The sequence below is a fragment of the Marmota monax genome, unplaced genomic scaffold, assembly GCF_021218885.2.
Source record: "Marmota monax isolate L192 unplaced genomic scaffold, Marmota_monax_Labrador192_F-V1.1 WCK01_AAM20220418_F8-fsc00168, whole genome shotgun sequence".
In the NCBI taxonomy this organism is placed as follows: domain Eukaryota; kingdom Metazoa; phylum Chordata; class Mammalia; order Rodentia; family Sciuridae; genus Marmota; species Marmota monax.
This window is the reverse complement of record NW_026692492.1, coordinates 2,755,994-2,774,198: the sequence shown is the minus strand read 5'-3', so window position 1 is coordinate 2,774,198 and position 18,205 is coordinate 2,755,994. Positions and strand designations below refer to the sequence as shown.

The following is an 18,205-nucleotide window of genomic DNA, read 5'->3' as shown; positions in this document are numbered from 1 at the left end:
AAGCAGGAGGTTCTGAATGATTATTGGGCTCCCCAGTAACTTGGCTTTACCTCTACTCAGATAATAAGGCGTGGCTCCAGGAGTAGGTGACACCCGTGGGATTGAGTTACACTCACTGGTTTCTTTGTAATCCTACCTCCTTTGCCCTTTTTTGGATAGAATGTTGTAAGAAACAGCATCCCCCAATAAAAGGCCACTTCAAAGCCTGTGATCCCTCCCTCTCTCTCTCTTATCAGCCTTTGTGACTTTCTCTTCCCCCCTTTTGTGGGAGCCTGAGGCCCCCAGTCTGGCAAAGCCGTCCTGAAGCTTACGAAAAGATATTCCATGTCTGCAGGTATTTTGCATCACCCCAAATTCACACAAGTGACTTTAGTTCAGTTGCCCACGCTGGGCGGAGGCAGCAGATTGGCACCCAAATAATGTTATTCTTTGGGGGGCACTCCCTGTGCATTTGGAGGGTGGACTTTGATTAAGCACACTTAGAAAATTCTGAGCAACTTGGATGGGCTGGAAAGACAGCAGGTGGCCGACGGGGAGGGAGGGACAGAGGCAGGGTTTGACTGTGGTGAAACTGTGGCTAGGGACTGCGGGCCACTGTGCAGCCAGCCAGGACACGCCTGGTTCACGTGCCACCATTGGAGAGGTGACCCAGCATCCTGGAGCTTGGGACTCCGAGGAGCCATGGGACTAATTTGAACTCCTGAAATGGGCCACAGCTTGTCCCTCCTGGGTTCATGGCGCAGCCAGCTGCTGCCAAATACCATAGATCTAGTGTTGGGACAAGCCATTGAACTCAGAGAGCAATTCAAGTGCTGCCAGGGGCTGTTGATCCAAATTTGAAGGAGAGACGAAGATTACAGTTCAAACACATTGCGCTGTTCAGCTGTCCCCAGGAGATGTGTAGCACAGTCAATATTCTTGCCTTGTCACTCCATGGACAGCCAGGGTGCAATCCCAACTTGCCGGGCCCCAGAAGGGGCGCATGGGGCTCAGTTGCTTAGCCAGGAGCGCCCTCTACTGGGCCTGAAAATCAACATAAAGATTTCAGAGCTGTGCTTGGCTTGGGAGCAGATAAGGCAGATATTTCTAGCAGGCACTGGACAAAGAAGTGGCCTTTACACACTGCACCGCTGACAACTGAGGTCCCTTGCACCAGCTACCGGGGGCGTGGCTACCGGAGGGCAAGCAAATTCACTGGGGGTTCTCAGCTGAATCTCTACAAACTTAGGGTCTGAGGGAGGCAAACAGAGAGAGTGTGCCCAGGCGTTCATGAAAACAGAGCTCCCAGGAGCAGCAGACCAGGCGTGTAGCCAGTATTGTGGTGAGCGTCACCGGTGAGCGGGGCCTGGCTTGAGGAAAAGTGGGGAAGAGACTAGACTCAAGAGAAGGCCCAGGCACTCAGGATTGGAGACTCGCCCAGTCTGGGAGGAAGAGCTGCTGCACAGTGATTGGTTCCCGCCTATTGAGAGGAGAAGCTTGGCCCAGTGGGCACAGCTCCGCCTACTGGAAGAGAAGTTAATCAAACTCTAAGACTGCATTTATTAATTTTTTTTCTTAATTTGGGTGTTTTTTTTGTTGTTGTTTTCATTTTCATTTTTTGTTGTTGCTTTTTAAATTTTAATTTTCATTTTTTTATTATTATTATTTAAAAAAAATTTTTTTCTTTTTTTCTTTTCTATTTTTTCCCCTTTGTCTTTCCATTTATTTTCAATTCTCTTATTCCCCCTTCCTTGAATTCTACCTGCTTACTCTCATTCTCTTTAGTGACTTCTTCCCTTCCCTTCTAATACCTTTCCTCCCAAGCATCAAATAAATTTATAGGAGTAAACAGTAACTCAGCAGTCAAACAGAACAAGAAGTAACATGAGCAGCATGAAAAAGCAAGGAAGAAAAGGAGTACAAACAATGCAGGACAGCCTAAATATTCAGGAGGACCTAGAGTCAGCAGAAAAATGGTCATATAAAGAACTCAAGGAACACCTTAGACAGATGGAATGGAACCTTAAAGAGGATACGAGACACCAAATTCAAACAGTGAAAAAATACATTGAAAATGAATTACATAAACAGATAAAAGAAGAAATTAAGCATCTTTATCAGGAGATAGAGATTATAAAAAAATCAAACAATAATTCTAGAAATGAAAGAAACCATAAACCAAATTGAAAACTCAAATGAGAGTATCACTAACAGAGTGGAGCAAGTAGAAGCCAGAACGTCAGATTATGAAGACAAAATATATCATCTTGAAAAGAGCCTAGCCAACTCAGAAAGGCTGGTAAAAAATCACAAGAAAAAGCATCCAAGAGATATGGGATAACATAAAAAAAACAAATTTAAGAGTCATCAGGATAGAGGAAGGTATAGAGATTCAAACCAAGGGAATGAGTAACCTGCTGAATGAAAACTTTCCAGAAATAAAAAAGGAAATGGATGTACAAATTGTAGATGCATACAGGACACCGAGCACACAAAATCACAGTAGACCAACGCCAAGACACATTGTTATGAAGATATCCAATATACAAAACAAAGAGAAAATATTAAAAGCCACAAGAGAAAGGAGGCAGATTACATTCAGGGGTAAGCCAATAAGGTTAACAATGGATTTTTCATCACAGACGCTGAAAGCGAGAAGATCCTGGAACAACGTATTTCAAACACTGAAAGACAATGGATGTCAACCAAGAATTCTGTATCCAGCAAAATTAAGCTTCAGGTATGACAACAAAATAAAAATCTTTCATGATAAACAAAAGCTAAAAGAATTTGCAGCCAGAAAACCAGCATTGCAAAGCGTCTTGAGCAAAACACTACACGAGGAAGAAATGAAAAACAATAACCAAAACCATAAGTGGGACGTGCCTCAGTAAAGACAGAGGGTGGGGGGAAAGCTAATCATGGAGAAACAAACTAAATTAGAAAAAAAAAAGATAAATAATCAAACATGGCAGGAAGTACAAACCATATATCAATAGTAACTCTAAACGTTAATGGCTTAAACTCTCCAATAAAGCGACATAGGCTGGTAACATGGATTAAAAAAACAAATCCAACAATATGCTGCCTCCAGGAGACACATCTGATTGGAAAAGACATACACAGGCTGAAGGTGAAAGGTTGGGAAAAAATATACCATGCACACGGTCCTCGTAAGCAAGCAGGGGTGGCCATCCTCATATCGAATAAAATCGACTTCAAGACTAAGTTAATCAAAAGGGATAGGAAGGACATTATATACTGTTAAAAGGAACCATTCACCAACAAGACATAACAATTATCAATATTTATGCACCAAATAATGGTGCTGCGACATTCATAAAACAAATTCTCCTCAAGTTTAAGAATCAAATAGACCACAACACAATAATTATGGGTGACTTCAACACACCTCTCTCACCATTGGACAGATCCTCCAAACAAAAGTTGAATAAAGAAACTATAGAACTCAATATCACAATCAATAACCTAGACTTAACTGACATATATAGAATATATCAACCATCATCAAGTGGATATACTTTTTTGTCAGAAGCACATGGATCCTTCTCAAAAATAGACCATATATTATGCCATAGGGCAACCCTCAGTAAATATAAAGGTGTGGAGATAATACCATGCATTTTATCTGATCATAATGGAATGAAACTGGAAATCAATGATAAAAGAAGAAAGGAAAAATCCTACATCACATGGAAAATGAACAATATGTTACTGAATGATCAATGGGTTACAGAAGACATAAAGGAGGAAATCAAAAAAATCTTAGAGATAAATGAAAATACAGACACAACATATCGGAATCTATGGGACACAATGAAAGCAGTTTTAAGAGGAAAATTCATCGCCTGGAGGTCATTCTTCAAAAAAAGGAAAAACCAACAAATAAATGAGCTCACACTTCATCTCAAAGCCCTAAAAAAGGAAGAGCAAAACAACAGCAAATGTAGCACAAGGTAAGAAATAATTAAAATCAGAGCAGAAATCAACGAAATTGAAACAAAAGAAACTACTGAAAAAATTAACAAAACTAAAAGTTGGTTCTTCAAAAAAATAAATAAGATCGACAGACACTTAGCCATGCTAACGAAGAGAAGAAGAGAGAGAACTCAAATTACTAACATACGGGATGAAAAAGGCAATATCACAACAGATGCTACAGAAATACAGAAGACAATTAGAAATTATTTTGAAAACCTATATTCCAATAAAATAGAAGATAGTGAAGGCATCGATAAATTTCTTAAGTCATATGATTTGCCCAGACTGAGTCAGGAGGATACACACAATTTGAACAGACCAATATCAATGGATGAAATAGAAGAAGCAATCAAAAGACTACCAACCAAGAAAAGCCCAGGACCGGATGGGTATACAGCGGAGTTTTACAAAACCTTTAAAGAAGAATTAACCAATACTTTTCAAGTTATTTCAGGAAATTGAAAAAGAGGGAGCTCTTCCAAATTCATTCTATGAGGCCAACATCACCCTGATTCCGAAACCAGACAAAGACACCTCAAAGAAAGAAAACTACAGACCAATATCTCTGATGAACCTAGATGCAAAAATCCTCAATAAAATTCTGGTGAATCGGATACAAAGGCACATCAAAAAAATTGTGCACCATGATCAAGTGGGATTCATCCCTGGGATGCAAGGATGGTTCAATATACGGAAATCAATAAATGTTATTCACCACATCAATAGACTTAAAGATAAGAACCATATGATCATCTCGATAGATGCAGAAAAAGCATTGGACAAAGTACAGCATCCCTTTATGTTCAAAACATTAGAAAAACTAGGGATAACAGGAACTTACCTCGACATTGTAAAAGCTATCTATGCTAAGCCTCAGGCTAGCATCATTCTGAATGGAGAAAAATTGAAGGCATTCCCTCTAAAATCTGGAACAAGACAGGGATGCCCTCTATCACCACTTCTATTCAATATAGTTCTCGAAACACTGGCCAGAGCAATTAGACAGATGAAAGAAATTAAAGGCATAAAAATAGGAAAAGAAGAACTTAACTTATCACTATTTGCATATGACATGATTCTATACATAGAAGACCCAAAAGGGTCTACAAAAAAACTACTAGAACTAATAAATGAATTCAGCAAAGTGGCAGGATATAAAATCAACATGCATAAATCAAAGGCATTTCTGTATATCAGCGACAAAACTTGTGAAACGGAAATGAGGAAAAACACTCCATTCACAATATCCTCAAAAAAAAAATAAAATAAAATACTTGGGAATCAAACTAACAAAAGATGTGAAAGATTTATACAATGAAAACTACAGAACCCTAAAGAGAGAAGTAGAAGAAGATCTTAGAAGATGGAAAAATATACCCTGTTCATGGATAGGCAGAACTAACATCATCAAAATGGCGATATTACCAAAGGTTCTCTATAGAAATGCAATGCCAATCAAAATACCAACGGCATTTCTTGTAGAAATACATAAAGCAATCATGAAATTCATATGGAAAAATAAAAGACCCAGAATAGCAAAAGCAATTCTAAGCAGGAAGTGTGAATCAGGCAGTATAGCGATACCAGATGTCAAACTATATTACAGAGCAATAGTAACAAAAACAGCATGGTACTGGTACCAAAACAGGCGGGTGGACCAATGGTACAGAATAGAGGACACAGAGACTAATCCACAAAGTTACAACTATCTTATATTTGATAAAGGGGCTAAAATCATGCAATGGAGGAAGGATAGCATCTTCAACAAATGGTGTTGGGAAAACTGGAAATCCATATGCAACAAAATGAAACTGAATCCCCTCCTCTCGCCATGCACAAAAGTTAACTCAAAATGGATCAAGGAGCTTGATATCAAATCAGAGACTCTGCGTCTGATAGAAGAAAAAGTTGGCTCTGATCTACATATTGTGGGGTCAGGCTCCAAATTCCTTAATAGGACACCCATAGCACAAGAGTTAATAACAAGAATTAACAAATGGGACTTACTTAAACTAAAAAGTTTTTTTCTCAGCAAGAGAAACAATAAGAGAGGTAAATAGGGAGCCTACATCATGGGAACAAATTTTTACTCCTCACACTTCAGATAGAGCCCTAATATCCAGAGTATACAAAGAACTCAAAAAATTAGACAATAAGATAACAAATAACCCAATCAACAAATGGGCCAAGGACCTGAACAGACACTTCTCAGAGGAGGACATACAATCAATCAACAAGTACATGAAAAAATGCTCACCATCTCTAGCAGTCAGAGAAATGCAAATCAAAACCACCCTAAGATACCATCTCACTCCACTAAGATTGGCAGGCATTATGAAGTCAAACAACAAGTGCTGGCGAGGATGTGGGGAAAAGGGTACTCTTGTACATTGCTGGTGGGACTGCAAATTGGTGAGGCCAATTAGGAAAGCAGTATGGAGATTCCTGGGAAAGCTGGGAATGGAACCACCATTTGACCCTGCTATTGCCCTTCTCGGACTATTCCCTGAAGACCTTAAAAGAGCATACTACAGGGATACTGCCACATCGATGTTCATAGCAGCACAATTCAGAATAGCTAGACTGTGGAACCAACCCAGATGCCCTTCAATAGATAAATGTATAAAAAAATGTGGCATTTATACACCATGGAGTATTACGCAGCACTTAAAAATGACAAATTCATGGAATTTGCAGGGAAATGGATGGCACTAGAGCAGATTATGCTTAGTGAAGCTAGCCAATCCCTAAAAAACAAATACCAAATGTCTTCTTTGATATAATGAGAGCAACTAAGAACAGAGCAGGGAGGAAGAGCAGGAAGAAAAGATTAACATTAAACAGAGACATGAGATGGGAGGGAAAGGGAGAGAAAAGGGAAATTGCATGGAAATGGAGGGAGACCCTCATTGCTATACAAAATTACATATAAGAGGTTGTGAGGGGAATGGGAAAATAAAGAAGGAGAGAAATGAATTACAGTAGATGGGGTAGAGAGAGAAGATGGGAGGGGAGGGGAGGGGAGGGGGGATAGTAGAGGATAGGAAAGGTAGCAGAATACAACAGTTAATAATAGGGCATTATGTAAAACTGAGGGTGTGTAGCTGATGTGATTCTGCAATCTATATTTAGGGAAAAATTGGAGTTCATAACCCACTTGAATCTAATGTATGAAACATGATATGTCAAGAGCTTTGTAATGTTTTGAACAACCAATAAAAAAAATTCACTGGTATAAAAGACCTTTAAGAAGGAAGAGATCATCTGCAATTGTGGAGGAAACACCTGCAGAGCTGCATCTGCTGATGTGGTCATTAGTGGGGTCCACACACACAGCATCAGCAAACTCACCACCTGAGCTATGGGAGTGCTAGGTGCTAGAATGCCTGCCTAGCATGCACGAGGCAGGATTGGGTCTCCAGAACTTGGAAAAGAAAAGAGAAAGCAACCCAAGCATAGGGCAAAATATATTTAGAGAAAGTGCCTCTCCAAATAATATACACAAATGACATGCTATTATAATGGTTTTTAATGGGCCTATATACAATACAACACATGAGACTTAGAACAAGCATAAGTGACAAGAGTGGGGTCCCAGAGTCATCAACAGATCAATAAGCAATCAGGGAAAAGAGGCCAGCTGCAGGGTACACAGACACATCTCTATGGTCCCAGCTCCCAGCCTCACCCCATCTCAACAAATAACAATTAAAAAGACTGTGGAGAAACTCAGTGGTAGAGCACTCCTGGGTGAAATCTGAACAAAGAAAGAGAAGAAGGTAGTTCAGAAGAGACATTTCACCAATCTGAACCAAAGGCTGGAGTGGAGAGGCTTAAACTAACATACACAATATGTAATGAAACATTAGACACAAAAGACTTAAAATACAAGAAAATGGAATCTGACAATAAGAGAGATTTAACCCAGAAAAACATATTGCTTTCAAATCTTCATGCTGATGCAATGCTCCACTCCAACCCAGGGTGCATTTTTGTTACGTCTGAATAGGTAAAAAAAGAAATGAAGGCACACACTTTTTCTCACACCTACAGTGGATTTCTCAAAATAAATAAATAAAATGAAATAAAATAAAAATTTCCTCAAGTCTGAACAAGTTCAAATGGATCTGAAACAAGCAAAGGTCCTACCACATTTCTATATACAGGGCTTTTCTCTAGTGTGATTTCTTAAATGTTGTTCAAAGGGACCTGGAAAGTTGAAAGTCTTACTACAATTTTTAAAGAGACAAAAAAGATCTTTCCAGATGTGAGTTCTTTACGGGTTTGAAGAAATCTCTGAAAGCTGAATACTAGCTCACATGGCTTCTAGTCACCATTTTCTACAGTGTGAGTCCTTTCATACAATGGAACAAAACTAGAAGAGCTGAACCCTTTATATTTCTTACTTGCATAGGATTTATTCTTTTTATTCCAAAAGAATCTTCCCAGTCCTTAGAAAAATACTGTGAAAACTAGATTCCCCACATTTCTCACACTCACAGGGCTTCTCTCTGTGTTTTCATATATGAGAAGGAAAACAGGGCTGGATGGGAAGCTGGCAGGATGTAGCTTTTCTCTGGTATGTATTCTGGTATGTATTCCAGGGCTTTTCTTTTTTTCTTTCTTTCTTTCTATTTTTTTTAGTTTTCGGCGGACACAACATCTTTGTTTGTATGTGGTGCTGAGGATCGAACCTGGGCCGCACACATGCCAGGTGAGCGTGCTACCGTTTGAGCCACATCCCCAGCCCTCCAGGGCTTTTCTCTGGTATGTATTCTTCCATGTTTATGAAGCTGATGGGATGTAGCAAAGGTGTTGCCACACTGCTTACATTCAGAGGGTTTGTTTTTCAATTGGAATGAAATGGCTTTGAAGGCAATAGGGAAAAATGGAATGATTTGTGAAAATTTTATACATTTAAAGAGTTACTCAGTTGGAAGTGGTGGTGTATGCCTTTAATTCCTGAGACTTGAGAGGCTGATTCTGAAGGATCAACGTTGGAGGCTAGCCTCAGCACCTTTGGAAGACCCTAAGAAATGCAGCAAGTCCCTGTCTCAAAATAAAAAGTAACTGGAATGTAGCTAAGTGGTAGAGCACAACCAGAATAAATCCCCAGTCTCTCTCTCTCTCTCTCTCTCTCTCTCTCTCTCACACACACACACACACACACACACAAATTTTCAGCAGTGTGAGTCCTTCCTTGTCTTTGAGGATGACATGAAATATTGATTTATCATGTTTTACATTCAAAGGATTTTTCTCCAGTAACGTCCTACAGGTATATGAGTGAAACAGTAATAATAGAAAAGTTTACCAATTGTTTACATGCATACGATTTCTCTGCAGTATCTCTTCTTTCACTTGTATGAAGCAGACAGGATGTGGCAAAAGCTTTTCCACATTGTTATTCATAGCGGTTTTCTCTGGTATGTATTCTTCCATGTCTGTGAAGCATAGAGGATGTAGCAAAGGCTTTGCCACACTGCTTACATGCATAGGGCTTCTCTCCAGTGTGCACTCTTCCATGAATCTGAAGGTAACTGGATGTAGTAAAGGCTTTGCCACACTGCTTACAATCATAAGGCTTCTGTCCAGTATGAGTTTTTTCATGTGAGTGAAGGTGACTGGATCTCGCAAAGGCTTTGCCACACTGCTTACAATCATAGGGCTTCGCTCCAGTATGAATTTTTTCATGTGAGTGAAGGTTAGAGGAATGAGTGAAGGCTTTCCCACACTGCTTACATTCATATGGCTTCTCTCCAGTATGAGTTCGTTCATGTATCTGAAGGCCAGATGCAGTAGTGAAGACTTTTCCACATTGTTGACATTCAGAGCATTTCTCTCTAGTATGTCTTCTTCCATGAATCTGAAGGTTACTAGATGTAGAAAAGGCTTTTCCACACTGCTCACATTTATAGGGCTTCTCCCCAGTATGAGTTTTTTCATGTGACTGAAGGTAACTGAATGTAGCAAAGGCTTTGCCACACTGCTTACACTCATAGGGCTTCTCTCCAGTATGCAGTCTTCCATGAATCTGAAGAGAACTGGATGTAGAAAAGGCTTTTCCACACTGCTTACATTCATAGGGCTTCTCTCCAATATGTATTCTTCCATGTCTGTGAAGCTTAGTGGATGTAGCAAAGGCTTTGTCACACTGCTTACATGCATAGGGCTTCTCTCCAGTATGAGTTTTTTCATGTGAGTGAAGGTGAGAGGACTGAGTGAAGGCTTTCCCACACTGCTTACATTCATAGGGCTTCTCTCCAGTATGAGTTCGTTCATGTTTCTGAAGGCCAGAGGCAGTAGTAAAGGCTTTTCCACACTGTTGACATTCATAGGGCTTCTCTCCAGTATGCCTTCTCTGATGTACTCTAAGTAAACTGGGATAAGCAAAGTCTTTCCCACATACCTTACAATTGAAACCTTCCTTCCCCATGTGTGTGATCCTGTGCCTTTGAAGACTTGTGTATGAAATACAGGTCTGACCACCTCGTTTACATTCATGGAGTTTCTCTCCACAATGAGTTCCTTCATGTCTTCTAAATAAAGAGGAGAAATGAATGGCTTTCCTACATATGTCCCATTGAAAAAGTTTATGTCCACTGTGTGTTATCATGTGTCTTGGAACACTGGTGGGATAAGAAGAGGCTTCACCACATTGCTGATATATATAGCGTTGCCACCCAGTATGAGTATCTCCATGCCTTTGAATGTCACTGGAGTGACTGATGACTTTCCCATGTACTGTAGATTCATAAAATCCATCTCCAGTTTGTATTAACATTTGTGTGTGAATATCTTTGGGAGAAACCAGAGAATTCTTACATTGTTTAAATTCACATGGCTTCTCTTCACATTCCTCATGCTTGTAGTATTTGTGTCCAGAGTATGATGTGATCTGCCTATGAAGGAATGAAGGTCATATGAAGTCTTTTGCACACATAATGAAGTGACATGGATTTACTCTATTAAAATTTTTCTTTGTTCAAGTAAGAATTGGAATCGATTTGAAGGTTCTCCCACACTATTTTGTGCCTTTGAGTTTACCATATGACTTCTTTAAGGAAGAAGAAGTGACCAGCACGTAATCAATGCTTGATTCATTCACCATTTTCTATGTATTGATAGATCTTTACATTACTACCAACATCAGGTAAAGGCTAGGTTTGCTGACTTGTTCAACTTGCCTAAAAATAAGGAGATTGAAAGCAAACAATCCTTTTCAACACAGCTTCTCTATGGCTATTATCCAAATAGTGGTATTCACATATGCAATTTCATAGTACTTTTTGAATGTCAGATACTTTGAAAAGACTGAATATCTGTTACAGCTAAGTATATATTTCTGGTAAAAAACACTATAAGAATAAATACTTCTCAAATTATGCATACTTCTTTGGTTGGTTTACTTTAAAAATGATATGACAGTTCTCAGACCCCGTCGTGGACTCCTCTTGTGAGTACACTTACCTTACATTGCTCACAGAGTTTTCAATATGGTCTTCAGTGATCTTGTCTTCCCATTTCTTTCCTAAAATTAGAACAGAACAATCTTTATGAGTATTTAGGAGCTAGAAATGCTTTGCCAAATCCTAGGTGCCATTTATGCTGCAATAATTCACCAATTGATTCCCTTTTCACCTTCTGCATAAATGACCAAAATAAACATGAGTTCTCGATTTGATTAATTTTAGAAATGTCATTATTACCTATAGAAGCCAGGTTTCTGAGGACTTCCAGCATCACATCTCTGTAAAGGTTCTTCTGGGAAGGATCCAGCAAAGCCCACTCCTCCTGGGTAAAGTTCACAGCCACATCCTCAAAGGTCACTGAGATCTAAAATATCCCCCCAAATGTATAGTGGAGGCCAGGAGAGATTGACAGCATGAGAAATCTATACTCAACATGCATGATGTTCATATGATTCCCTGGACTCTCGATTAATTCCACGATTTGGTCCATCAAATCTTTACTGTACTCAACTTCTTCCAGCCATTCCAACACTAGAAATTGGCTACTCAGAAGGCAAACATCATAGTGATTTATACCTTTTCTTTGGTGAGTTCACAGGAAGTAAGACAGGTTCCCAGATTACTCCTAACTTCTTTATTGGTTGCATCTCTATCACATGTCCTAGAAATGTGTTGTGTGGTACAGAGCTAATATAAGCACTTTTGATAGTACTTATGTTTAGAAAACAAAGGTGATGAGTAGGAAATTGCAGGAATCATGAAACTAAGAGATTCTGCCAATTACAGTGGCTCCCTGTACCTACAAAGTTAATATAGACAACATGGTATTTACTGATGTCTTGTTTCCTCTGAAAGTCTATTGTTCCATACTTAAAGAAATGCCTAGAACCAGCCCCCACGCACACCCTCTGGGCATGGGGTCACTAAAAAGATACCTTTACAGACAACATTTAGACAAACTTTCACACAGGTTGTCACAATGCATAAGCTGGAGATTGAGCTCATCCTGTGTGATTACACTGAGAACACCTAGAAGTTTGCAGGTGCTTTACTCCAGAACAAATTTAGTTAACTAGCTTACTATTAAATGGCCAAAACAAACATGAGTTCTCTATTTGATTAATTTAATTTATTTATTAATAAACACAACAATTTGATAATTTCCTGTGGCTACTGTCAAACGAGAATGGGGGAAGTGAAAGATGGCACATGTCTTAAAAATAACTCAATGACCCAAAAATGTCACCTTGTCCAAACAACAGCCTTACAAAATTTTATAACTCTCAAAACAATCTTCTTAATAAACAGAAGGCACTACATTTCCAAGTCTCAGAGCAACAAGGCATGTTCAATGATTGTCAAACTCTTCTTAACAGCAGCCGGTTCACTACCATAATGTAGTCATGAGACACATACCAATGTTCTGCTCAAGGACATTTTGATCAATGTTGGGCTTTATGTGCAATGGTTGTCTGTTGTGAAAGAGATTCATCGTGCCTGCAGCAATGGTGGTGCCAACAAACCTAAGGGAGAAGATCATCCAGAGTGTGGTAAAGCAACAAGTTTGTAGCCCAGATTCCTGAACTATCCCACACAGTCTGGGTGTGAAACAGGCCACCAATCACATCTGTAAGCATGCTATGATGTCTGCACCGTGATGGAACAGGCAAAAAGAAAATGTCCCTGCCACTGACACAGAACCACACGCAGGGACTGAGAACATACAGAACCACCCAAAACAATGAAGAATGCACATTTACACTCAGAGACATCAGCCCAACTCTGTCAGGACACTGATGCAGGCAGGAGGGCTTCATGGGCCTTCAACCCTTGGGAAGCACACTGAGGACTCTGGGTCACAGAAACACTCCACAGGACATAACCCACACCCCTACAAGTGCACCACCAGTGAAATCCCATGTATGCCCAAAGATCATGAGAGCAAAAGCAGAAATCAGATCAGGAGCAGGTGAAAAGCCTCCAGGGAAGGGGACATGAAACAAGACTCTAAACAGACACAGGACAAAGTGGTGACTCAAGAGAAAATGTGACCATTTTTAAGGAGAAAAATGTAAAATTCCCTCACAGGAAATTCATAGAGAATACCTGAGGTGTGCTGTATTGGTATCGAAGTCATCCAACACACATTTCAGGAAAGGAGCTAAAAGCAATTATTGAAACTGTCACTTCAAAAAACCAGAGAAAGAAGAGCAAGGTAAACCTAAATTAACCACAGGAAGGTAACAGAGAAGGTGTGGATGAAACCCCAATGAGGAAACCCACAGTCCGCAAACTCAACTTCTTCATGAACATCAGCATCACTGATAAACTGACATAAGGCTAAGAGTACAGAGGACAGGGACTGGGGATGCGGCTCAGTGGAAGAGTGCTTGTCTAGTGCCTGGGAAAAACTGGGTTCAATCCTCACTGACACATAAAAAGAACGAAATAAAAGTGTAAATTATACAATAACATTAAAGAGAAATGCAAAGAGGACTGAAAACCTACTAACAGATTTAAAATTCTCATCATCCACAATGCATTGGGACTTCAAGATTATCTTAAATGTGCTTGACACAAATTAGGCAACTTGCAAAAACTGGACCATTTCAGTGAGAGAGACAGTTTTTTATTTTTACACACGAGGGGAAATAGACAAAATAGATGAGCATATGGCTCCTGAAAAAAATAGACTCAATAACTAATTACTACTAAAAAAGGTAAGGCAAGGCTCTAACATCACAAACAGGTTTCCATGAGACACATAAAAACTGCCACCAATTTTCTACATTTTTTTCCAGAACATAGAAGCTCAGTTAAAATCTTCTAATTCTTTCTGAGGCATAAATTACCATATTATCCAAATTAACTGGATCAAGAAAAGTATTAAATAGAAAACTATCAATGATGCTCATAATCACAAATGCAAAATTCAATCATGAATGCAAAAAACTGTATGATTAAGTCATCACACTTCAGGTGTCTATAAAAATGATGTGAAAATTATGGGCACAGGAACCCTCACTACAGTGACTACAGCATCCATATCCAGAACTGCCCAAAGCTAGATGCAAGGAAGATGCATCTTTCAATACTGAATGGACAAGCTGCAGTTTGGCCATCTCAAAGAACATCACCCAGAAAGTGAGCTCTGCAGCCTGGGAAGATACAGCACCCTTAAAGGCAGACTGGAAAGTGAGAGAAGCCAGTCTGAAATGGCCAAGTGCAGCAAGATTCCAAGTCAAGAACATTCTGGAATGAACAACATTATAGATGCACTAGCAGAACTGATGGGTGCCAGGGACTCAGGGAGCACAGAGGGAGGAAGGAATGAGAGGAGTGATGAACAGGTGGAACACAGGATTCCCAGAGCAGTGAAACTCTTCTGTACATTTTCTTGTATACTATGTGACACACACAATCACATCACACAGAGGAGGAACCTAAGGTAAATGGTGAACTTTGGCTTATGATAACGTTTTGCTTCATCCATTCTCTTTATCAAATGTTCAACCCTGGTTTAGTAACTAACAAACACCTTACACCAATGCAATATGTTGAAAACAGTGGAGACTATCGGCTGGAGAGAAGGGGTATTTGATACTATGAGTAATGGCACATTTAATTGTCACCTTGATTGGATTAAAAGATACAGTGATTAATAAGCTTTGGGGTGTGTCCATGAGGGTGTGTCTACAAATGATTGGCATGTGGAACAGCGAATCAAACTGGAGAACCTCCTTAAGCTAGGCAGCACCATCCAATAGGATGGTGTCTTGGGAGGCACAAAAGTTGGAAGAAGAAGGAAGCAGCAGCAGAGCAAGCTCCTTTCTTCTCAATGGGTTCTTGATGGCTGCTGCAATGGTCTGAGGATATCAGACTCCTCCTTCTTCACTCTCCAGGTAGTTTCCAGAACCGTTGGTCTGGACTAGGGCAGCACCATTGATCCCTCTTGTTCTGAGGCTTCAGCCTGTTGGACTCTGTAGCTATTACTTCTCAAGCTCTCCAGCGGGAGGTGGCCACTGTGGACATCCAGCTTCAGGTCAAGTAGGCCAATCTAATACCTCCCCTTTTATAATCATACATCATACTGATGCTGTTCCTCTAGAGAACACTGACTAATAAATTACGTAAGCCTAAATTGCTCATAAAATAAAGTTTATATAATAAAGAAGTGAATAAACTATCAAGCCATGAAGTTTTACAAATATCTACATAAGAAACAATATTGTATGCTAAATAACTTTTTCATAATAATGCAAAAATAAAACAAAGAGGAAGAGTCATATTTACAAATTTCAAAAGTATGGACAAAAGCAAATAAACTGATTTTGAATACTATTTTCATCCAGAAACAAATTGGATGATAAGTCTTCAAAGTCATTCAACTGCTGGTGTGGTGGTGTGTACCTATAATTTCAGCCACTAGGGAAGTCAAGGCAGGGAAACGGCAAGTTGGAGGCCAGTCTCAGCAACTTAGCAAGACACTCAGAAATTTAGTGAGACTGGTCTTCGTCAAAAATAAAAATGGGTACTACAATTGTAGCTGAGTGTCAGAGCACTTCCTAGCATGTTTGCAGAACTCGATATGATCCTCAGCACCACAGAAAAATAAACAAACAAAATAAATGTATTCTGTCCATGTACAAGTATACAAAAAAATTAAAAAAAAAAAAATATATATATATATATATATATATATATATATAAAAGAACAAGAAATAATAAATAAATAAGAAGAAGGGCTGAGAATGGGCTTTGTGGCAAAGTGCCTGTTAGTTTATTCCCCAGTAAAACACCTGCCCACCTCCAGAACACTGCTCACAAATTGAAAATCATTTCTGGAGGGTAACTAAGCATGAGCAAGTCCATGGCATCAATCTTCAGCACGCAATAAGTAAGCAAGTAAATAAACAACAGTCTACAATACTAATTCTCTTGGGCTGGAGAATAGCTCGGTTGTAGAAAACTTCCCAAGCATGTATGTGGCCCTCCACTGGATCAATCTCCAGCAGTCCACACAAACACACACACACAAAAAATAAATAAATAAAATAAAATACATAAAAATGATTATAATACAAAAGCTACACAATTAGAGGCATAGAATACAACAAAATCAACTAAAAGAACACACTTTCTCACAAAGGAGATTGAATGCTAGCATGATCAAAACTCTCTTAAAAAACACTGAGCATTTCAGGAAATTCTGTGAAATTTAGGGCGTGGTTTACTGTATTTTGTAGGTAAACATATGGAAAACTACATCTAAAAATGGAAATAGTAGGGTTGGGATTCTGGCTCAGCAGTACAGTGCTTACCTAGCACATGAGAGGTCCTAGGTTTGATCCTCAGCACCACATAAAAATAAATAAATAGGTATTGTGTCCACCTACAGCAAATAACAAAAAATACTTTTCAAAAAATTGAAAATAGAAGGGCTGGGGATGTGGCTCAAGGGGTAGCGTGCTCGCCTGGCATGCGTGCGGCCCGGGTTCGATCCTCAGCACCGCATACAAACAAAGATGTTGTGTCCGCCAAAAACCAAAAAATAAATAAATATTAAAAAAATTCTCTAAAAAAAATTCAAAATATTAGACTGTATCCAAGACAAGTCAAAATTTTGTACAGAACAGAGACAGTAGAGAGAGCATTTATGTTGCACCCAAATTTCATAAGGTAAAAGGCCAGCTCCCAAAGGGGTGGCCCTAGGAGGAGGCACTTAGGAGGGAACAGGAATCAGGTGACATAGTGGGAGTGCTCTTGAGGGGATCATCACCCTTATTTAGGTGCATGTATTTCTCCTTTCCAGAAAACAAGTGTCATTTACTATTTCACTGATATTCAGTGGTTAAATGATCATAGTTGGGTATTTCAGGTATTGTCAAAATTGTCATTAAAATTTACAATGAATGGGGCTGGGGATGTGGCTCAAGCAGTAGTGCACTCGCCTCGCATGCGCAGGGCGCTGGGTTCGAGCCTCAGGACCACATAAAAATAAAATAAAGATGTTATATAAACTGAAAACTGAAAAATAAATTTTAAAAAAATTACATTGGGCTGGGGATGTGGCTCAAGCAGTAGCGCGCTCGCCTGGCATGCGTGCGGCCCGGGTTCAATCCTCAGCACCACATACAAACAAAGATGTTGTGTCCGCCGAGAACTCTGTACCAAAACAAAGAATCTAAAAGGGGCTGGTGGTTAAGCACCTCTGGGCTCCATTCCTGATACCAAAAAAACCATGAACCTGCCAAGTCCAGACAACAACAGTGAAAAACTGTCATCCTTTGTTGAATTCATCACCTTGTGAAGGGCAGATACTAGTTTTCATGAAACCACATTCATAAATTTATCCACCACTATTTTTGTAGAATTGGACTCAAAATCTGCAGCAATAATGCAAGACAGAGTTTTTCTGTATCTTATGTGGGATTTTGGAATCTAGGACTACATTTCAATTTGAAAACACTGAAAAGACAAGATTGAATCTTACAAACATTCTATATAAACTCAGGGGTAGCAAATGGTAAATTGAGTAATTAGGTGTGTTCTTTTTTTTTTTGTACCCCCCAAATTAAACCCAGAGATATTTTACTACTGATCCACATCCCCAGTCATTTTTATATTTTATTTTGAGATGCAGTCTCACCAGGTTGCATAAGGCCCAGCTAAGTTGCTGAGGCTGTCCTCAAATTTGCAACACTCCTGTCTCAGCCCCTGGAGCAGCCTGGCTGTAAGTTGGGAATTTTGAC

General features: G+C 39.5%; 1 protein-coding gene across 1 annotated transcript; it reads right to left on the bottom strand.

Annotated features, from left to right (window-relative positions):
* Window positions 1–9,245: 9,245 nt before the first annotated feature.
* On the bottom strand, window positions 9,246–13,772 carry LOC124092048 (zinc finger protein 709). The gene is given in 4 exon segments (XM_046443332.2): window positions 9,246–10,517; window positions 11,452–11,512; window positions 11,691–11,817; window positions 13,737–13,772. Coding segments are annotated over 4 exon segments (1,488 nt in total). The 3' UTR covers window positions 9,246–9,253.
* Between the last annotated feature and the right edge of the window lie 4,433 nt (window positions 13,773–18,205).